General features: G+C 41.2%; 1 protein-coding gene across 2 annotated transcripts; it reads right to left on the reverse strand.

The window, feature by feature from the left end:
* On the reverse strand, positions 541-23,896 carry MAN1B1 (mannosidase alpha class 1B member 1). 2 transcript variants are annotated; one of them, XM_021414183.1, is made up of 13 exons: positions 23,759-23,896; positions 22,471-22,579; positions 21,699-21,835; positions 20,764-20,921; positions 19,110-19,219; positions 16,968-17,153; positions 12,790-12,938; positions 11,996-12,184; positions 10,549-10,739; positions 9,240-9,360; positions 6,408-6,605; positions 6,030-6,161; positions 541-5,332 (listed from the first exon to the last, which is right to left on the reverse strand). In XM_021414183.1, exons 1-13 carry the CDS (start codon positions 23,891-23,893, stop codon positions 5,129-5,131), a joined length of 2,019 nt encoding a protein of 672 aa, XP_021269858.1. In that variant the 5' UTR covers positions 23,894-23,896; the 3' UTR covers positions 541-5,128. The 2 variants fall into 2 exon arrangements, with proteins under 2 accessions (XP_021269858.1, XP_021269857.1); XM_021414182.1 differs by having other exon boundaries at positions 20,764-20,924.

Below are 23,902 nucleotides of genomic sequence, written 5' to 3' on the forward strand. Positions count from 1 at the left end.
GGCTGGGAGGGACCTCTGAAGATCCCATTCGATCCTAAAGCAGGTTCCCTAGAGCAGGCCTCACAGGAACACATCCAGGCAGCTTTGTTTGTGCCCATCGCCCCTTGTCCTGTGCTGGGCACCACTCAGCAGAGCCTGGCCCCATCCACATGACTCCTGCCCGTTAGATACTTACAAGCATTGATCAGATCCCCTCTCCCCTTCCCTCCTCCAGCTGAACAGCCCCAGGGCTCTCAGCCTTTCCCCATCAGGAGGTGCTCCAGGCCCCCACCATCTCTGCACCCTGTGCTGGGCTCTGTGCAGCAGTTCCCTGTTTGCCTGGAGCTGAGCCTAGCACTGGGCACAGTGATCCAGAGGTGGCCTCAGTGCTGTGGGTTTTGGTGGTATCTTTTTTTGTTGTTTTTTTAAGAGACACAAGAAAATACAAAGATCTGGTTGGGGAGCAACTGATTTGCAGAAAGTAATCCCAGTTTGTCCTGCTGTCCCTCAGGAGCCACGTATTAGTGACCAGGAAAGCACAGTTACACTCGAGACAGCTTCAGCTCTTTAAAATAAATAAGAAGTTTATTAAGTGTGTGACAGTTTCATGACTCGGTAAGTATAACCAAAGAGGACAAAGAAGGATTGTTTTGATTTTTCAAAGTGGAGCAAACCATCTCTACACTTCAACAGGTAGATTCTCACCTACTCAATGTACTCCATACCAATAAATACCAGTAGAACTGTAAAAAAACGTTTTGGTAATCAGTTGGATGCCTCATTTCATCAGTTCACAATGCTTTTATGAGTTAGAGGAGAAGCCTCACCGGTCACCACAGGCTTGCATTGCTTACACAAAGTCACTGAATTGCTCCAGCTTAAATTGCATGGCTTAAACACAAATATTTGCACTACCACATCATCCCTGCTGTCACAGTACACTGGTTCCCAGAGTCACACTGTCGGTCACTGATGTTACTTCACAAAACTCAGGTGCTGATATAAGGTTGATGTTTTTTTTGTTGTTGTTGTTGCTGTTGTTTTGGGTTGTTGTTTTTTTGGTGTTTTTTGTTTTTTGTTTTTTTGCCTATTACCATCGTACCTCTTCCCTGTTCTTAAACTCAAAAGGACAAAGCTTCTGCCCTGTGCTCCTCATGGCGGAGCGCGGAGAGGAAGAACAGGAACAGATGGTGTATTCATCAAATTAATCAGATATTTACAGATGAAGAACATACGGAAGACCCGATTAGCAAGCTCCAGCCCCAAAGGAAGAGGCTTTAAGACTGTTAATAGAACTACATCCTCAGTAAGACATTTTTTTCCCCTCATACGTGCTGTAGGAAAGCCTGCCTACCTCTGCTAAGATCTGTCAGCATGCCTTTGGCTCACACTGAATTCAGGCCTCAGATTGTCTTGGTGAAACTATGGCTCATACAGCTCTGCCACCTCCAGCCGCAGTGAGCTGGACTCTGGCATTCTCCCTCCATGCACAAAGACCCCAACTTGTGCACTTATATTGCCTTTGTCCCTGCGTTACTGCAGCTCCTAGCAAGCAGGCACTCTAAACCAAGCCAGCAATGCATTAAAGCAGCCAAGTTCAGTATAAGTCTTTCAGATAGCAGTCAGCAGTTTACCCCTCCTTTGGACAGCTGCTTGCTTTGTGCCTTTCCATTAACAGGTTCCCAAGTTGTCTTCTGACATTCCAGAGGGATACAACTTTAGTTCTTACAATGCACTGTATGAACCCCTCAGTTTCCTCCTGCAGACAGTACTTGCCCCAAAGGAATCCACAGTGTGAGGGATGCACATCAAGCGTTATATATATATGGAAGAACAAATACTAAAGACTTTGAAATGCTATGGCAAAGGGATAAACAGTTGAAGCGAAAGAATAATAATTTTAAAAGTCTTCAAGAGCAGAAGATCTGCCACAAATTGTTCAAACATAGCAGCTGCAAGAAATCCTTTATGCATCCCTTATTTCTGAAACATCATGCTATGGAATAGGAAAGAAAGCTGATTGCTACTATAGTATTTGGAGGTGCGAATGCCGCTGTGTTTGAGCTTGGTATGTAACGCTGAGAATCTCGCGATCAGAAAGCTGCATGAAACATGGAAGCGCCCTGTAAGCCAATACGATGGACTTTGCCAAACTACCAGTTTCCATGCCTGGTATGGAAAGTTCCGTTCTCAAGAAGGTTGAACAGATTAGATGCTAAATGTGCCCGCATCCATACATTGAATTTTCTTTGAGCAAACAGATTAAATCCCAGGTGGGATGCTTCCAGCCCTGCATCTGGGGTTCTCTATGGCTGTCTTACCCCATCCATTTCTCAGTGAAAGCATAAATGAGCAGTACAGCTGGGAAGAGCTGGGCTTTTTTGCTTTATTTCAATTAGACAAGGCACTCAAGCTCTTGGAGTGAAACCAAGGCAGCTCTTTGTGCAAAAGGACAAAATCTTGGCTTGAAGTAATAACTTTTCCCCAACATTCAACCTGATCACCAGAAGCACACCACAATGTCGAAACACCAAAATGGATTACAGACCCCAAAGTTAAGGCTTTGGTTCAAAGAACCACAAGAATACAACCCCCACATCACGGGGAAAAAATAACAATTTAAAGGTGTGCAAAGTTTCTGTTGGGCTCTGGGGAGGGCAGCATGGAGAAGTGTATAGGAGAAGCAAGATGGGCAAAGTTCATAGTCTGATCTGGCACAACACATTACGCTAAGGAGGTAAAAATAAATAAGCAATTTAAACGACCTTTGCAAAAGAGCAGGAAGAAGCAGATGAGCTCTTATCAGATTATTTAGGTTTGTGCCATTTCATATGTGATAGAGGAGTCAAACATTTGCTTTCTATGCTAAACAGAGCTGAGCAATCTTCACATTTAAGGGATGTGCATGGGAAAGAGACTTTGCAAAGACGACTCAGTTTCCAGGAAGGATTAGATCAGAAATCAGTCGGACCAGCAAGCTCAGCCAGAAGACAAGAAGTGCATTTGGGAAAGTGCATGTTTATTCTTCTTCCTTTCACTCACCCTGCAATGGACTTGTGTTATCCTCACACACATGAGACAAAAGAAAATTATTTGTAGAGTTAACTACACTAAGATTAGTACAGGACTCCCAACAACTTACTTTTGGCAAGCTCTTAGATGCATTCCACATCGTAAGAATTATCTTTATTCCCTCCGTGGAGTTTGCCCCATAGGTTAAATAGTAGTTCTGGAATTTTTATCCTTCACTGCAAAATCTGCAATTCAGGGACCACTCCTAGCTTCAGCAGAAGGCACAGGGCTGAGCAACATCTACTTCCAAAGTTAACTGCTGTCCTTTGAGCAGGAGGAATGTGAACCTTCTGCACAGGCTTGTGCTGTCTAGGAAATCTCAGGGTCCTTCTGCTGACAGAAAAAAAGGTGCATTCATGTAATTTGTACCACTTCTCCATTTCCAGAAGCCATTGTTACTACATGGAATGATAAATGTTCTTTAAAGGACTTAAAGAGTGGTCCAATGGGTAAGTTCTGAATCCAGTAAACAGAACTGGTCAGCATACAACAAAGCAGTATTTTACTTTACAAATCAAAGGTTACAAAGATTGTAAAACACACATACACTGAAACTGCTGGAAATTAACCACTGGGGTCAGATTAGATTAGTTCTGTTTTGCATCCCTAGATTATGAGGGGACTGTATCTCCCTCCCACACACCTGCATACTTCCCACTGCTCCCATTAATTAATTAGAGAGCAAAATGGACATTTTGGCAAGAACAACTTCTTTAAAAAAAATACAAACAAGTACGTTTCTGAGACTTCTGTCCATACAGCTACAAAATCAGAAGGTAGAAAGCTACAGGAAGCTGAAACAGAAGAACACAGGTTTTAAACCATGAATTTGGAAATCAATCTGCACATGTAAAAACAAAAGGTCTAAAGGCTCCCATAGGATTGTTTAAAAAGCAAGCCTAGCTCCACTTTCTTTTCAAACTGAACAGATTTCAGTAATTCTACTGGGACCAGAAATTGTCATTAACCCATGTAGACTGTCTGCCTTTAACGCTCCTCATGAAAATACTTCTACCCAAAGTACTCCTACCAAAAAAAAAAAAAAAAAAAACCTGACAACTTCTCTACCATCCAAAAATTGATGAATAACATGAATTTTGCTATACAGTTCTAAGCCTGCTGAATCAACAAACAATGCAAGATGTGAACAGGAAGGGATGGGAGGAGGCTGACAGGGAATTATACCTAATGTGCTCACAAGCTTTCCCAGTGCCCAACCTCACAAAGCAGCTTTCAGTCAGAATACCTGAGTCTAACTGATACAATTAATACATAAAATGCATGTGTATTCACTTTTTTTCACATTGTCTCCTGCCTTCCTGCAGATAAGTTAAAAAACTGCAATACGTCTACAAAATTATATACCACTTCGAGCCAAACCAGCAGCAAATTGTCTCCCATCATTCATTTCATCCACCTCTTGAACAGATCATTCAAAGTGCTCTATAAAAATAAGACACTGTACAACAGACGCTTTGCTGCCACTTCCTCCTTCTAACACAGTGCAGCATACCTTGGTCGTTTGGAATGAGATCTGACTATCAGTAACAACACTGACAGCTTTACTTCTACCTGGGACAACATTGCATTCATTGTTTATTCCACTTCCCATCTGAAACACCACATGCTCTTATGAAGAAGTGGTGCCATAACCAGGTGTTTCAGTATGTTGGGAATAAACCAGAAACCTGTTGGCTTATTCCTTCTCTCCAGACACTCCTGTGCTTTAAGACAACTTTCTGCATTCCTGGTATTTAATTAGTGTTTAATAAGACTGACAAAAGGAGTCCTGATTCACCAGAGCCCTGTAAGTGTCATGGTCCACACTATGATTATTCTCCAAACCTCACCATCAATACCAGGAAAAGCAGCTTAATATTGCACAGTTTTTTCATCCCAGAACCAAAGCACAGGGATTAGATTTAAGACTGACATGACATCTCCAAATGAGAGACACCTTCTCAAAGGTTTTCTTTAAGCCAGAAAAGGTGTCATATAGCATCTCTCCTCACACCCTGAAAAGTAAAGCGACCTGAAGATAAAAACGCCACCACTGGAAGGTCTACTGAGATCCAGCCTATGCCGGCACCCAGATGGGGAGTGGGTGAGCTTCTGTGTTAAATACGTATTTGTCAAGATTAATTAAGTCTATGTCATCTGAAAACAGTAGAAACATGTATTTGAGCGTTTCCCCGAGAAAGAAGCTCTCCATCTTATCTCGTGGCTCTGGGTTACTGGGATTCTGTACGTTGTTAATAGAAGTGTAACCACCTGTAGGAACCTGCAAAAAGAGAAAAAAATGTTGTGCAATTCAAATTGGACCACTGAACACATCACTGGAATAAAATGAAGCAAAATGTTCATTTATGCTCAATTTAAAGAGATACAGCACAGATCATACCACTGAAGTTTGTGGACAAAGCTACAGGAAATAACACGCAATTACAGTTGGTCAGAGCACAATACTTATGTTCTTAAGAAGAGGCCATGGATATTTAATCACCATTGGTACTACACTTTTTCAGCATATCAAAGTGGACTCTCCATAGCACTCTCATTAGAATGAATACGCAAAAGCCCTCTATTAAGGCATTAATGCACTTCCCAGGCAGTTTGCGTCTGGCAACCGAAGCGCTGTATCAATCCAGCCAGATCCTTCTCAGCTTCTGAATGTTAAAGATCACAGCATAGATTCTAACAGCTTCCAAGAAGACACAGAAATGTTTTGGTAGTCTGCACAGAGCTTCTTTCTTTTACTTTTTAATTAAGGTAATAAACAGTACATTCAGTGAAATAACTTGTAACTATTTTGTGTATCTCCGACTGCAAGGCACTGCACAAACTGACTTTGTTTTGTTCTTATGAGATTCCCCGCAGATAGTTGATGGCTTTTGAGAGACAGCAGCTTTCAGAAGTTCTTGTTAGAGAGCAAGTGAATACAGTCCTGTAAGAATGAGAGCATTATGAGCCAACCTTACCCGTGTGTATTTATTGAAGTTCTGCAAGATTTCCCAGCCCCAGTCTTGGTATTTCTTATCTCCGGTGAATCTGTACATATAAAAAAGGCTTTCCACAGCTTCTGGTCGCAGTAAGTTGTGCCTGTCTGCAGGCTGCGAGAAAAAAAATAAGAAAGCCAAGAAGAATTCAGACCAGTAGTTCCTCCAAATGCATACACAGAAAGAAAAAATAGCATCTCCCACCTCCATCCACCCCAGAAGATTTTTCTACACATAATTTAGAAGCTAAATACTCTGCAGGGGTAATTAAAAACAAGGGCCAACGTCTGGCCAGGAAATTCAGCAGCAGAATAGAGATAAGGGTCATCACACTACACTTGATGCTGGTCGGCTGTTCACCTTGATTTCTACATCTTTGTGGCCCTTTTGTGCATGGAGATTGAAGTGCACGATCTCTGGACTCAGGCCCGTCTCTACTTGTGCATACATTTGGTAACACGTTTCTATCAGGGCTTCGGCCAGCTTCATATGATCGGCAGTCAATCCATTGTGAGCTCCCAGAGCCAAAGTCCCAGGCAGAAAACAAACCAAGTGATCCTGTAAGACAAGACAACTCTTACTAGGAAAAAAGTCGCATAAATCAAGTGAAGGAGGATTAATATTGCACTACTGGAACACAGACTGCGACTTTTTCTTTCCTGACATTTCAGGTGCAAACATCTTGAGATCTTATTTTAACAATCTGCTGTAATGCAACACAGAACAGGAAGCATTATTACAGTACCATCTCAAATCTGCACGTTTTTACGTCATCTATCTGAAAGAAAGGTGGCAGGAAGGGTGGGGGGGAGACATTGATCACCTGAAGGGTAAAGAACTAAATAACAAATAAGAATAATATAGATAAGATAGATAAAACAGAATAAATAAGAAATACTAAATAAGCAAAGAACTAAATTAGGGACAAACTGATGTTCTGAACTTAAACCTAAAATGGAACCCAAACATTGCTATGAAGTCAGTATGAAAAAGGAGAATTGCTTGAGCTAGCACTTAGAAGACATCCTAGCAAATCTCCAAGTCTGAGTATCTTCACAAAAATAACAGCTAATAAACCACGATGCCCAGTGAAACAATAAGGAAAATGATACTCCCTAAGAACACCATTATTTGAAATACTTATATAGTATTTAGCAATTATTTAAATAATGTTTTAAAATGTATTTTCAAAATAATAATATTTAAAATAAACTTAAGAAATGAGCTTCCCGAGTGTCAATTTTTTAGAACAAAAACTGAGGTGGGACCACAGAGCGAGAAGAGTCAACCACAAGAAAAGGCTTCGAGGAACAGGGAGAGCTCAGCAGAAGCGGTCCCTAGCCTGAACTTATCAACTTAGCATTACTGCAAGACAGACAACATTTTCAGAGACACAACTGCTTTCATTCCACGTGCTAACACAACTGGAAAACACGGACAAGATTTCAAACATATTTCTCCCTGAAGGCTTGCCCCTTTCTTGCATGTCTCGTTTGGGGTCTGTTATTTGATGCTCACCCCACAGCCGTAAGAGCACCATGCTTCTAGCACGGGAAGCAGCCGGCTCCCACTCCTGCTACTACCTCTGCACGCTGCCAGCTAGCTGAATGCCACAGGCCAGGCACCACCTGTCTGGCTCTCGTGTGTCACAGACAAGAGCCCTCCTGCTTTCTCCCCCAGCACAAAACAGGAGCAGTGAAAGAACTACGGGGACATTCCTTTCTCAGCTTTTACACACTACAGCAAACAATGTCTTCAAAGGACAAAAGGAATGCTATGCCACAAGAGATGTGCCACGTTTGTAAGCAACAAAATTTGTAAGCAGTGAAGAATAACGTCTTCCCAACTGCCCAAGTCAGTTGCACACAGCAGAAAACAGCACTGTATAAAATGCCCAGAAGTAGTGCAAATTGAAATTTGCTGGGGCTGACAAGACTGATTGTCCTCTTTCCAGGGAATTGATTGATTGTCTTCTTTCCACCACTGATAACGCAAATGTAAGAATTACAGGTTACTGTCACATACAGAATTTCAAATGATTCTTAGCGTTTGGAATAAAAGCTCCGGTTTACCACTCGAACACAGTACACGTGTCCTGGTGCACAAGTAGCACTGCTATGAACTGTTAAACACTCTGCCCAATTCCATGGGTATTGGCTGAGGTTGAATATAAACACAGAAGACTGACATCACGCAGCAAAACAGAGCTGAACGCTATATCAAGAAAGCAAACAAGCCAAAGAATTCCTTAAAGCTCACAACAGGTATTGAAAAAGCACACACAAGGCTACACATACATCAATAATGCACCACTTATCTTACAAAAAAAAAAGCCAAACACACACTATTTGTATTTGCATAAGATCTTTAACTGAAAGATTTTAAAACAGCATTTTAAAGAGTGTGACTATGCAGATTAAGAGCAAGGAGTTAAGCTTAATAAGTTTTCCCAACAGCAAACAGCATACTGCTTCAACTACTAAACGTATGTGCAGAAAAAGAAACAAGAATGGACAGAACCCTCCAAAATTCTCATTTTTACATTTTTTAGTGCTAACAGAGCAAGATGAGCTCAACTGCTTGTTTTCAAGGTAAATCTAAAAAGCCAGGTGTTTTTTTATATGCTTATATTTCTAAGTTATGGAGAACAAGTAGTATACAAAACAGACATTGTCTGCAGTTCCAATACTGGAGTTTTATGACAAAGGAGGGTGGGTTGGGGTAGAATTCAAATCCAACACCAAAATGTTAACTTCCACATGAATGTAAATGCAGTTACTGGAATAAATCAGAAAGGTAAATGTAAGTCAAAGAGAAGGCTCCCGGGTGACCATTATCCTCAAACTAGTTACTGTTACTACAGCGCTGCGTACATCCCATCCATACAGCCTACAGCCTTTGAAGACAGGCCAGTATGAGCCTGGTGGAGCTGCAGCAATTCTCCCATGCTCACTGCAGTGCTCCTTACACTTCAGCTAGGTGTAAACTGTCAAAGCTGTTGCTAACCATCTTCCAGCAGTGGCTCACAAAGCCAGAAGAAATATCTTTGCTCAGGAAGTGATTGCTACAGGTCAGATTTTGTCCGAAAAGCTACACGCAAGAGCACCACAGCCTTGCACTTGCATACGTTGATTTTGTGGTGGTACTTTTTCTCTTGTTTTCTTTTGTTGTTATGTGCAGGTGTACTCTTACCATCTTGGCACTGAAATGACCATGAGCAAGCTCTCCTACAAAGGTAAGCTTCTTGGGTTGTGATCTCTGAAGAAGATGTTTTTTCACGCCTTCTATGGCTCTCATATAGTCCTCCAACAGTCTGTGAATTAAAACCATTCCCAGTTGGCTCACATACACGCAGAATATGTTTCAGCATAGCTGATGATGTACATTTATTAGCTACAGCTACCACATAGCTATGTTGGGTTTGTTTCTCAAGTAACTCCTAAGTAATAAAGCAAACATGACCCCATCTCTGTTTCCAAACAACTAGATTTTATTTCAGGAATCCTTAGGAGTACTGTAATCACAGGAAATCCCAGCTGGTAATCATGTCTTGGACATCTCTAGTGCAACCTCCTGCTCTGAAGCAGACTGGATTTTATCCAGTTGCTTGGTTATCCAGTTAATTTGATGACTTGGAGCAATCTTTCCCAGTGTGACCATTCTCATTATGAATCACTTCTTCACAGTATTTAATTGGATTTTCCATTGTTTTAAATACTTTTATATCAGAAAATCATTTTGAGTAATTCCATTTTGAGGCTCACTGAATACCATCATGGCCTAAAGACAACAGTTCTCAGTTTACAGTATGCATGGCTTGTAAAAAGCCATGATACAAACTACCTAGAGATATATACATCTGCTTTACAGTGCCTAACAGGGGCACACTGCCTCTCTGGGTGAGCTGAACCCATTGACATGAACACATCCAACACAATTAGCTTATAAGGACAAAACTTGCTTGATTCTTTTTTCCCCTTGTTTTGGAGGAAACCTTCAAACACCTCTAATTCCTCTACTCCTTTTACACATTCTTTTCCACTTGTCCAGGGCAGATAAGAGGAACTTAAGAGACCTAAAGTAATGCTTAAACAAATGTCAAACTTCTTAGGAAGTTACACCTTACAGACTAAATTTCCCACCACAATCAACTAGTAGGATTTGTCCTTCCCTAAGAAACCCAGAGAACGCTTGGACAGCTAGTGAAAGGAAGGATCATTTCCAAAGGCAGCCTATTTATGTTCCATATTTAGTGCAGAGACTTAAATCTCTTCTCCTGTCCGTAACACTCATCACATCTGATGTGCTAATAAAAAAAGTTTTATGAGGAGGAGACATTTTGAGAGTAAGTCCAATTCTCCAGCTGTTTGAACCTCAACTTACCACAAGTCATCATACACCTGTTTTTAAAAGTGAGCTACTTCAAGCTGACTGTTACATATACAGATTATATTTCTTTCAGCAATTACAAAATAAATGCTTACAACTTCTAAGAACTTACTCATTTTCTGTTTTCGCACCCTGAATCCACTGTTTGAGCAAATACTCGTAGTAGCTGTCAGCTCTAGCTCCCAGAGTATAGACGCCTAAGTGAGTGAACTGCCCACTGTTGGTGTTTATGAACATAGGCACCAGTCCATCATTTTTCCCTGAAAGGGTGTGAACATGCTTCATCACCTCATCAACAGCTTTCTAGAAGAAAGAACAGCAGAAACATAAATTACATATGTAAAAATGACGTGAAAAAAACTGTGGCTAGTAGCTTCGGGCCAGTAACAAATCTTTAGTTATTCTTCTTCAGACAAACTCAGCTCGTGGGATGTAATAAACACGGTATATGGGAACTGCTGAGTCACAGCATGAACCACTGATTGAGCACCTGGAGGAAAGACCCAGTCAGCCCTGGGAGCACAGGTGAAGGCAATTCACTGTGTGAGTGGAAGGGATGGAACCTGGCTCTACCCCTCTTAGGCCTCTTTTAAGGGCTGACTGCCACTGAGGAAGGATCTCTTTTTAGAGATCTCTCCTTGGTAGAAGCTTTTCCCTGTGAGCCCAGAATCTTCTGATACAGATGAGCGATCTACTTCCCTTCCTTTGTAGCACCTTGCTTTCATGCCGGTCCTTCCACCTCTTTTGTAATGCCTTTTCCATTGTGTTCATCTTTCCCATCGCTATACGCAGTATTTCAAACCTTCTGACTACCAAAGCCAGATGTTCTGGGTATGTTTAATTACTCTGAAATATTAAAACTCTTCCCTTCCCAAATACAAAGCTCAAGTGTATTCCTGAGTGCAGAAAGCCCACTCAAAAACCAGTACTTCAGTGTGAAACTATGATCTGACTCGCTCATATTTGTAAAGTCCAGCTAAAATAACATGAACCATGTTATCCCTAAAACTTAATTAACTGCACTCTTCAAAACATGAGCTCTGGACTCAGCTTAAAAACAACAACATCACCAAAAAACAACAGTGGAAATTGTTCTCTATGGAATTATTTTTGTTTCAAACAAGTTCATCTTATACAATGACCCAGGCAACAACAGGATTTTTTCTTAGAATTTACGTAATGGCATGAAGAAAATGACATGCATAATTCTAAAAACATTAAGCAAGGCACAGCTTCACAGCCCACGCTTAGTTTTTTTTTTTTTTTTTTTCAGACCTGATAATGTAGTGTCAAGCAGAAATATCAATACTAAGAGTGAGGGGACAGGTGGGAGGAGGTGGTGTTTTTCTTTTTCTTAAATAAAAAGCTGTTCCTGAGGAAGAAAAATAATTATCTCCACCATTACCTTTTGTTATTTAAGAAAATAATTGGAATTACTGGAATTTTCCTTTCTTCACCTACGGTCTCACAACTCATTTAACATCAGGGAGACTACAGGTGCTGGTGGTGCTTTACAAAGGAAAAAAAAAAAAGAGTAACACCAACTGGTTCTTCCATACCCTGTATTTGTCATCCCCAGTGAGACGAGAGAGCTCTCTGAACTCCAGCTGAATACTGGTCACCTCTGCCACAGTGCTGTCAGATGTCCAGCGAGGTGGATGTGCGGTGCCCCGGCCAATGTTGACATCAGAATATGGAATTTTGGAAGGAGTCTTGAATGCTGGCATAAGCCTATTCCCAATGTCTTTCTAAAGAAAACACGAATACAGGATTAAAAAAAAAACAAACACATGCAAGCTTTCTGATTTTCTTTCAACAGTCAGATGAAGACAACAGCAGCCTAGCTCTAGCTTGTGAGAGAAAGACAAGAGCTAAAAAAGGTCACAGATTAATTTGGAAGAATAGCTAATTTCTACATTGTTCCTATTACTGTATGCCTCAACCAAGTCTGCAGTACCTATACAACCTGACTTAATGCTGAAATCATTGACTGTGTCTATTTTAAGGAGGTGGCTGATGCTGTTAAGATGCACTGAAAATGCGACAAATCAACCAATACTCTTTTCCAGTCATTTATTTAACATTTTGTTCCATAAAATTCCTCAGCTCTTCATCAACAGAAGAATCTAAACGGCACATCTAAAATAATACCTGGTAAAACACAGTAGAGCTCTAGGTTGATTCAGAGTGCAAACAAGTGCAGACTTGAAAAATTAATGGTAAATGCCTCTCCCACCATTCCAAATATGAAACAGTTGCAAAAAGGCAACGTTTAATTTCCCAAGGAACCCTCCCTCAATTTAGGCCACTATGAGATACTAATCCAATTTAATTTCGAGGACTAATCACTCACAGCTTTTTCCAGGAAGAGGCTATCTCCAGAGAGATGGTAGGTGCTCAGCAAGCCACCCAGGATACGAATAGTGCTCTCAAACAGGTTCACATCCACATTTTTATCAAAGGCTAAATCATTTGCTACCCATTTTCTTGCTTCTTCGAACTCTGCAAAGTATAAAATACAGTACAGTTATGAACCTCTACTGCGTTGCAGTAACTATACTGGAGACATTAGCATATATGATGCTTGACAGTTATATATTTGTCTACAGTGATCATACTTTAGTTGGGAAACTAAAACAAAGAGCACATGCTGGGCTAAGTTCGACTACCATCAGCTTAGAATTACAGAATCGCTAAGGTTGGAATAGATCACTAAGATCATCTAGTTCAACTGTAAAACTATCCCCACCAGTACTGCTCTCTAACCACATCTCTCAGTGCCCCATCACCACGGTTCTTCAACACCTCCAGGGATGGTGACTCCACCATCTCCCTGGGCAGCCTGTTCCAATACTTGACCGCTCCTTCTGAGAAGAAGTATTTCCTAACACCCAACCCAAACCTCCCTTGGCACAATGTGAGGCCACCACCTCTCATCCTATCACTGTTACATGGGAAAAGAGCCTGAACCTACCTCACCACCACCTCCTTTCAGGGAACTGTGGAGAACCATAAGGTCTCCCCTGAGCCTCCTTCAGACTGACCCACCCCAGCTCCCTCAGCTGCTCCCCATCAAACTTATGCTCCAGAGCCCTCACAGCTCCATTGCCCACTTCTGGACGCAATCCAGGGCCTCCATGTCTTTCGTGTAGTGAGGGGCCCAAAAAGCTTAGCTCTTACTCAGCACACATCACAGACGTACACGGAGAAATATCGGCAAAATAAAAAAAAAACTAAGGAAAAAAATTGAGGAATTGTTTATAAATCATATAATGCCCTGGGTTGAAAAGGACCTCAAAGATCATCTAGTTTCAACCCCCCTGCTGAGTGCAGGGTCACCAACCACTAGACCAGGCTGCCCAGAGCTACATCCACTCTTGCCTTGAATGCCTCCAGAGATGGGGCATCCACAACCTCCCTGGGCAACCTGTTCCAGCACATCACCACACTCTGAGTGAATAAGTTCCTAATATCTAACCTAAATCTCCCCTGTGTTAGTTTAAAAGCATTTCCCCTTGTCCTATCACCATCCACACACGTGAACAGTCGTTCCCCCCTCCTGTTTACATGCTCCCTTCAAGTACTGGAAGGCCACAATGAGGTCTACCTGAAGCCTTCTCTTCTCCAAGCTGAACAAGCCCGGTTTCCTCAACTTTTCTTCACAGGAGAGGTGCTCCAGCCCTCTGATCATCTCAGTGGCCCTCCTCTGGACCTGTTCCAACAGCTCTGCATCTTTCTTGTACTGGGGGCCCCAGGCCTGGATGCACTACTCCAGATGGGGCCTCACAAGAGCTGAGTAGAGGGGGACAATCACCTCCCTCTCCCTGCTGCCCACTCCTCTTTTAATGCAGCCCAGAACACAGTTGGCCTTCTGGGCTGCCAGCGCACACTGCTGGCTCACATCCAGCTTCTCATCCACCAGAACCCCCAAGTCCTTCTCCGCAGGGCTGCTCTCAAGGAGTTCTTCTCCCAGTCTGTATCAATACCTCGGACTGCCCTGGCCCAAGTGCAACACCTCACACTTGGCCTTGTTAAACCTCATTAGGTTTACATGGGCCCACTTCTCCGGCCTGCCCAGGTCAATGTAGTCCTGAAATAGAGATCTATCAAGTCCATCTATTTGACTTGTCAGACAATTCGTCACACTTCTCCAACAGCCCTTGGAAATTTTTAAATTAAGTCTCTATAAACCAAAGCTGTTATTCATCAAGATAGCCAGTAACATTTCCAACTAACAGCCATTACTGTCTCTGGCCTCGCAGAACCCTGGGGAGCCCTGCCTCCTCGTTCAGCATTTAACTCAGAAAACCCACACAGACACACAGCATTTCAGATTGTCTGCAACATAGGACACTATTAATTCAGAAAAGAATTAAAAAAAATAAAAATAAAAAGATGCTTGGGATTTGACAGTCAGCTTTTCAGCAGTACCACCTGATGACTGCTTTTGCAGGGTCTGCAGGGTCTGACTCCACAGCCCATATGAGCTAGCTTACATCTCTAAATCCAGTGGCTGAGCTATTTTAAATCACGTGCTTCAGAAAATCCTGCTTGTGAGCATTACAACCTTTCCCCAGAAATGGAAGGTATTCCACAGGCCATTACGCAAAAGGATGCCTCTGTGTCTCCGGAAAGTAGAAGAAAAAAAAATGTGCAAATGTGATGTGCTCTGTTCAAGAATAAAGCCTGGGATGATCTAAATTGAGCAAAGGATTTCAACCCGAGCAGCCAGGAAAGTTTATGCACTCTTTTTGTTTGTTTTAACTCTGACATGTTTGGGATTTGGGGTAAATATTCTTCTCAGTCTACTTGAGAAGAAACACACAAAAATCTGTGCTGTCAGTTATTATCCAGCAGTATAATAAAAAACATATGGTCCTCTGTCACAGAGGCATTAGCATTCATCAGCCTTTAAGAGAAATCAGCTACTTCAAACAGAACATTCATTTAGATAGCATTTGTTACTCAAAAGAAACCCCAAGAGCTTTCTAAGGCAATCAGCAAAAGAACTGCTGTAAAACACGGAGCAATCTTCAACACATTTAAATTGCTAATAATTTAAAAGCTCTATGCAATTCCCAATTAATTTTTCATGTAAAAAAGCAGCACACTGACAACTTGATGAAACTTCAAGACAATCTGCTCAAGATACAGCTGCAGATAAGATGCAGAGTTCTTGTTTGATTCAGTATTTTACACAAACTCCCAAGGCAGAAAAGACAGAACCGTGTACAATTTCACTGTTGTGCCCTCACTAGCAGCTCAGTTCTTCCTATCTTGACACTAAGACAGCGTGATTTACTTAAGTATACAAAGTGGGCTATCTACCAAGGTTAAATAGATACAGTTCCATACATTTTCAAATACTATCTTAAAAAAAAAAACAAAACTAGACAACAACATCCCATCCACACTTAAATACTGATTAAGCATGTTTTCTGCAAGAGAATTACAGATTTTTTGACTTAGTATTTAAAATCTGTTTGAAACACTTCTAAAAGCAGCGTCTCTTACAGAATAATTGAAAAAAACACGCAGACAGTAGACCAGTTCACAAAGGGGATACTGATTATTCCTCCTCCTCCATCCACTCATGCATTACATCAACTTCTTCAATCCCGATACAAAATACTGATATCAAGTATGATCAAACACAAGATAGGAGATCTCAGGCTAACTACCCACAGCTGACGCGGGAGCATAATGGTACAAAGACAGCACCAGCATTTCAGTACAGAAATAAAATCAAGTGGCCTATCCACCCATTCCTCAGTTTCTAGCACGTATATCCACAGATATACGTAATAGTTGAATATTCTTTTCTGGCTTAAAAAACTAACCCAAGAGCAATGGTGTCTGTTCATACAGGGCTATATATATATATATACATATATATACACACATACATATGTATACATGTTGGGAAACGCCCCAAGTTTTCCCAAAGGGTTGCCCTCCTTGCGTGGGGAAGCACGACCACTCAATGTGAGTGCACGCAGCATGTATATACACGTGTGTGTATATATATATATGTATATACATATATATATATATATGTGTATGTATATATATGTATATATACACACAACCCAAAGGCAATGGTGTCTGTTCATACAGGGCTGTATATATATACACAAACATATATATACATACGTGTATATATATACATATGTATATATATATGTATACATGTATATAATACGTATTATATGTATATAATATACATATATATACACGTATATACACACATATGTGCGTGCATGCACGTGCATGCGTGTACGTGTGTATGTATGTGTATGTATCTGTATATACACTTATATATACATACATGTATGTATATATATGTATATATATACACGTATATACGTATATATGTGCGTATATATATATACACACACATATTGTTTGTGCGTAAAATTTTATATATATAAAATTCACAGGAAAACTACACTTATCAGCCACATATAATAAACCTTCCTCTCAAAGAACTCTAGCCATATACTGCCTGACTAGAAAATAAAGAAAAGTTACCTTCTTTCAGGCCTAAAATCCACATAGTATCCAAGGCATCAATCAAGGTAAGTCCAAGTCCAAACCACTCACTGTAAGACTTGGACAATGGCTTCAGTTCGTCATGGCCCCAGGCAAAATCTTTGTATCCTTTCCACGCGTGGCGGAACGCTTCTATCACAGCCATCTGACGTTCGTTTATGGGCACTGCAAAACAAAAGCAACATCTTGCTCAAAACTTCTGCAGGGGAACGATACAGCAATATCAAACACCGTTTTGCGGAATCGTACCCAAATAAACTTTATTCTAAAATTACATGAACTGCATAGTAAAAAAAAAAAAAACCCTCAGATTTTTCAGCACAACCTTTCATATGTGGGATAACTACTCAGTATCTCTAGTCAGCAAGTCAAGTAGCCACAGAGAACACACCCTGACAATGTCATTTCTCCAAATACAGTGTTAAAATACAACACGCACAGCTGTGAGATGAGAATCGCTAAAGCTCAAAAACATGAAAGATCAGGAAACACCAAAATTAAGACTTCAAATCAACTGTAATTCAGCTGCAGCACAGGTATGCCTACCAACAAAGTCCTCACCTCATTTACCGTACACACCTTTTCTTCACCTTCCCCGTCTTATTCATTACTTTCTGATAGATTTTGAAGTCAGTTCTAACAACGTTCACTTTTCTAGAGCTTTTCATTTAAAATAAGGTGGGAAGAAAATTGATATTTTCTATCTTGGCCAAATCCACATCTTTTTCCACAGTTCAACTGAAGTCTTAGCTTGCAATTCACCACAAGAATTGAACTTATGGTAAACATAACTAAATTTTCAAGCAACTGAAATTTCAAAAAGTTATAAACAGAATTCTAGAGTGGGAAACATCGAGCAGTGTAACTAACCCCATTAATATCATGTTAGCGCATGCCAAATACATCACATTGTGCTATGCCACATTTCTCATATAGCAACTTCCTTACATGAACTCAGAAAGCAGAATAACGGGTTCTTTACTTCACAAGGACAGTAACTACACAAACAACTTCTACAGCTTCCTGGAGAGTCTTAAAAACAGTTCAACTTCATTCAGGGAGGAAGTCACTTTCCCTGGATTTGCAGAACAAAAGGAAACACTGCTGAAAAAAAAAAAAGAAAAAAACACACTGTCCCTTTCGAGCCCTCTCTCTTTGGGAGAGCCATGAACCATCTCTCCTGGCTCTTGCCATAGGAAAGATTACAAAGATTTGGCACTAAAATTCGTTTTCAATACTATCGCAACAGTTCAAAGAAAGCAAAAATCTAGGCAAGAAAATCAGAGTATAATGTGTGCTCTACCTAAACACAGCAGAAAAACATGTAGTGCAAATATTTCAGCACATTCTTCTGGATTCTTGTGGACGAGTTAAGATGAAATTGATGGGAAAGAGAAGCACCCAAGATTCAGAATATAAGGGATGAAACCAGAGACACCCCCACATTGCTTTCAATGCTATAAGACCATCTCATGGCAAGGAAATACATAAGTAAGAGAGGCTTCTCATTTTGGACTTATAAAAACCTCGCTTCAGACTTTCAGAGGAAACAGCTGTGCTGCAAAAAAAACAGTTTGAGGGAATACACATGTAAGTTTGTATATAAGTAAATAAGCCTCTTTGTAGTTATTATCCTGATAATGTATGGTAGAGAACATGTTATGCACCTAAAAGATGAGGTGTCCAGAAGCAGATGGGCTGTTTACAAGGCAGAGGTAGCAGTGAACTGCAAGGAACAGCACATGCACCATTCTGCAACCTACTCACACAGAGTCTGCCCACTATAGCCACAGCAAACTGTTTCCTGCTGCGGCAGTTTTCCATGTGCATCAGAATAATTTTTATTCAATACTGAAAACTGAGATTTGCAACTCTATCAAAATTCGGAAAACTAACTAGCATGAAAGGTGTCATGGTGGAATAAGGACACTGAAAAGTTTGGTAAATGTCGTAGGTAAATCACCTTTCCCACAGTTTTCATTCCTATGCCCTTCTCCTGCCAGAATTCTATTTCCTTTATTTAAAACAAAAACAAACAAAATGACAACAAAAATGATGCAAGAGGAGGAACTGGATAACTTCAACAGTAAAAGTGAATGAAAATAAGGGTGCTCTATTTACCTGGTTCTTTCTGGCTTTCACCTTCCACAGATGAGGGTTTTTCTGGTTCCTTTACTTTACTAGATGGAGGCTCACTGCTTTGGTCAGGTTCTATCACTGCTCCTCTCCAGCTGCAAATGCAAGAGACTGACATCAGCATTTCACTTGCTCACACTAAGTCATGCAAATGAATGAGGCTTGCTTCCTATTTTTCAATGTACTTTGATAAAACAGGAGTTGGATTTTGTATCAAGGGTCAAAACAACGATGCTGTCCACTAGATAATTGTTCCACTAAAAGAAAAAGTCATTTGCACCAGAGAAATTGTAGTGGATTAAGAAAAGTGTCTTACAACACGATGCTGGAATTTCATTAAGATCTTAACAACAGAATTTAATAAAGAAATTTCAAAAAGTATTAAGATATTTGAGATCGTTGCATTAAATTATTTTGTTACCTACGCAATTCTGAAATGATTATAGCAGCCACTGACAATTAGTGTCACAGACATGAGAATTATGAGTAAAACTCATGAATAAACACAAGGGACTAGCCACCTACAGTGATCGCTTTAATACCAAGGGGGTACACAAGCTTTGCCCACCAACACAGAAGCACACATCAACTGAAAGAGGTTTCCATTAAGAATTCCCCAAAGGAAAAGTCTTTCAGAACACATTTCAAGTCGAGCCAGGTCCACATCAAGATCAAACAACCTCATCCATGCTTGTTAGTACGTACATAAGTTAACTTTGATTTCGCAATATTACATCAGCAGATACTGATAAGACAAGATGGAATGATTTTAGACTAAGAGAAGGGAGATTTAGCTTAGGTGTAACCAGGAAATCCTTTCCTCAGAGAGCGGTGAGGCCCCGGCACTGTCGCCAAGAGCTGTGGGTGCCCATCCCCCAAAGTACCCAAGGCCATGGAGAGAGCCCTGGGCAGCCCAACCAGTTGGGAGGTGTACCACCCTAGTCTACTCTTCCCAAATCTTAATTAAGTACATCTGCTGAACTACTGGCAGCCTTTTCTATGTCCAACTTAAACCTTTTCCACTATTCCCAAACCAAAAGATTTCAATAGTATCTTAGGGAATAACCTTTTATCAATATCAACACAGTTACATGTAAACAGCTACATACACATCTACAGCTTCTGCCAGGTCCAATTGGGCTTAACTTTGTTTACTGGCATGATATCCCTTACCAACACTATGACACTAGTACAATTCTCCATGTCTACCCCAGAAAAAAAAGAGGTTGTGTTATTATATTTATACTGTTACATTAACTGTAAAACAAATGGAAGAAATGTACACACTCTGAAAATTCTCCAGTGCATTAACAGTGTCTAAATGTATTAAAAATGCAGATGGCCTAGTAGGGCTCCAATCTTCTGCAGTTCTACAATGTGAACAGTAAAAACAGAGCAGCTGCACATTCACCCAAATTAAATAAATGAAACTACCAATATCAAAAGGTGTCACACCAAACTTAAGAACAAATGTACAGAAGGAAGGAAATCAACATCAGACAGACAACACAAAGCAGTTTTCATTCCAACAGCTGATGATACCAACAGGGAGTGAGGGAATAAAAAAAAATAAAATAATAATAATTAGAAAAAAAGAAAATTAAAAAAGAAAGCTGTAACTTGCTGGAAACCCTTTCACCTGATAACAGATTTCTCAGTTTTCTCTTGTTTATCAGCCTGGACTGGCTCTTCTACAGCCTTGCTGGTGTCATGTCGGGTTTGCAGCCTCGCATCCCTCCATGGGGGCTTGATCTGAAGATTGGAAGGATTACGCCGACCATGTGGCAATTTTGGCTTCTTCTGAGAAAAAAAAAAAAAATGCTCTCAGTACTTTACACAGATGGTAAAATTCTAACCATAAGTCAAAAGCATTAATTCTGATATAATACTAGCATGCAAAATCTGCCTTGAATGAAAGATTCAAGGATGGAAGATGCTGCAACATCTTTGTCTTGGTGGTGGTGCTAGTTCTGGTTTGTTTCTTCATTTAAAAATTCATGAGGAAAATACACAAAGAGCAACACAAGCAACCAGCAGTCCTCTACTCCGCTAATCCGAACAGCCAATTCTTGTTCCTTTCTTGTCACGCTGCCTACAAATGTAACCCTCCAAAATCTACTGAACACCCACTCTCCTCACTATTTTTCAAGTTACCAGAAAGGCTGTGCTAATTGAGCATGACACTGGCTGCACCCTGCATGTCACAGTCAGCCACTATGCTGTTCAGGCACCTCACAACTGTGAGACTGACATCCAGAGCACTCCAGGTGCAAACAAATTTATTTCAGCAGGTAGGTGAAGCCTCAAGTAACAGGTCAATGTGACCTGGCACTCTGACATGTATCACTGATTATGAAAAATTAAACCGAACACTTAGATCAAAAAGTTAAAGCCTGGACATAGACCACACCCGAAGCCATTCCTGAGATGACAGCTCTGTGCCCACAGCAGGTCTTTACTGCAAGTTACAACTTGCAATAACTTTTTTCCACAACAACTCTTAGAAAGTATCACTACTTGCACCTTCCACAAACTCTTCAGCAGGTCTGTAAATCCAATTTCTTCTTGTCATACCTGAGGTAAAAGCTCTGGGTAGTCTCCAGCGTTGGCATCTGCCTTCTGGGGCGCTGGCAGGACAGCTGGATTTGCCAGCTTTAATCCAGGTGTATCTGGTTCTGTTCTGTGCTCATCTGATGATTTGTTTGTTAAACCTAGACACACAAAACTGCTCAGCAAAGGCAATCAACAATTTCTGCTCCAGCTAGGAATTTCTAGCAGTCTACATTGCACAGGAGATGCTCCTCCAAAAAGTGCTTCTGTTCATCAAACAGGATGAACGTCTTATAATTCTTAGATACAAAGTATCACTTGGTATTAAACTGCTGAAGGAGCAGAACTCAAAGGAGGCTGCTGAAAGGCACATGCTTTCTAATTGCCATTATCCTTGCTTCACAATGCAGGCAGAAAGATTAAATCAAAGGTAAACGTGCCTTTGTATTGCAGAAAACCTTGGAACTTCAACTCTTATAGACAATCAAAACCAAAAGAGGATCATCTTATCCTACTGCTTAGGTTGAAGTTACTGATACCTACACATAAACATTATGAAAAGAACATTCACAGCCTCGAAACCTTAATCAACTAAACCAGAATGTTCTCCAGTCAAGATAACAAAGAGGCGTGAAAAATACTTCTGATTAAGCACAACCATTGAAACACATCATAATTGTACTGTAGCGGATGCAACAGCCACTGTCAACAAAATTAAAACTATTTAGAAGCACTACCAAAATCTCTTAAGTGTAACACCACATTTAAGTAATTTAGATCCATACAGAACACATACTTTTCCAAGGTTCCCCCACACTTGTATATGAAATGACTCCGCAGACCATCAAGAAGGCAAACAGGAAGAGAATTATGCTCCGCTGTAGTCGAGACAGCTGCTTCCATTTCTTTCAGAGAGAAAATAAGAAGAAGAAAGTTTAGCACGACATTAAGAGGTCACTCCACCAAAACTCAATTCCTATTGAAAGCAAAGAATGCAGAACTAAGTTTAATTTTACCCTCTGTTTCCAACAGAGAAGAAGTCCATTGCTTATTTCCTCTGATGACAGAGAAAACAGAAATATAACAGGCTGCCCTATAGCACAACAGGCCTGGCGAAACACAAGAGCCACTTGCTGCAAGAGCCCTGGAGAATGCCACATGCTGAGACTGCCAGAGAGCATCATCTGCAGCACGCTGCCTTTCAGCACAGCCCTGGCATCTGCTCAGATGGAAACACGCCACAAGTATCTTCCCTTCCTGCTAAAAGGTACTAAAGAACAGACGTGCAAAATGAAAACAGGGGTTGAAAAATGAAAAGTGGCAGGAAAACTAAAAATATTACTGTAGCAAAGAAGAAAGGCTGTAAAGAAGCTTCACACTAGCCACTGCCCAGGAAAAGTACAGCGCACTGCAACTCAAAAACACATTTGTAAAATTGTCATACAGAATAGTTTGTCACCAGAAAAAAAGTCACCAACCCATACAAAATAAAGTGAGCCAAACATATAATGAACAAGAAAAAAACAGGACAAAAAATGAAGTACTTACACCAAATCACTATAAGTCAGACATCAAATGCCACATCAATCTAACAAAGAAGCCAGACTGAAGAACTCCAATCCACAGAGAAAGAAGTCGGAGTTAAATGTTTACAGTTAGGTTACCATTTTGTTCCTTTTCTAGCAGTAGAAGCAAAATGCACCAGAGCAGGAATTTGCTTTTAATTGCTGTCTTTGGAGAGGGAGCTTCGGCGTTAAAGCCAGGCTTGGCAACATCTCACAGCTTCTTACGAAGCTCTCCACACCTCACAGCTCTTCCTACAGTTTTCTCTCTTAATAAGGGCCAGAGGCTGTACACATGCCAAGGCAGACTATCCCGGCACGCAGGTCGCCAAGCCCCCCTTGCTGGCAGCACCGCAGCCCTGCCCCACGCACCCCGCAAAACGCTTCTCCTGCTCCGCCGCCTCCAGCACCTCCACAGCACGACATCCCAACTGCAAAAGGATGCTTGGAACGCGCCCCTTCGCCCCGTCAGAGCAGCCCCGTCCCGCACAGCCCGCAGCGCCCCGGGCCCGGCGCCCTCACCCGCCAGCAGGAGCGCCGCCTCCAGGCTTTGCTGTTGTTATAGCCGCCGGCGCCCACCGCCTCCTCCGGGCTAAGAGTGACGGAGATGAAGTCCCGCCTGGGCGGCGAGGCGGCGGCGACGGCAGCAGCGTACATGGCAGCAGC

Source organism: Numida meleagris, chromosome 16 (genome assembly GCF_002078875.1).
Source record: "Numida meleagris isolate 19003 breed g44 Domestic line chromosome 16, NumMel1.0, whole genome shotgun sequence".
In the NCBI taxonomy this organism is placed as follows: domain Eukaryota; kingdom Metazoa; phylum Chordata; class Aves; order Galliformes; family Numididae; genus Numida; species Numida meleagris.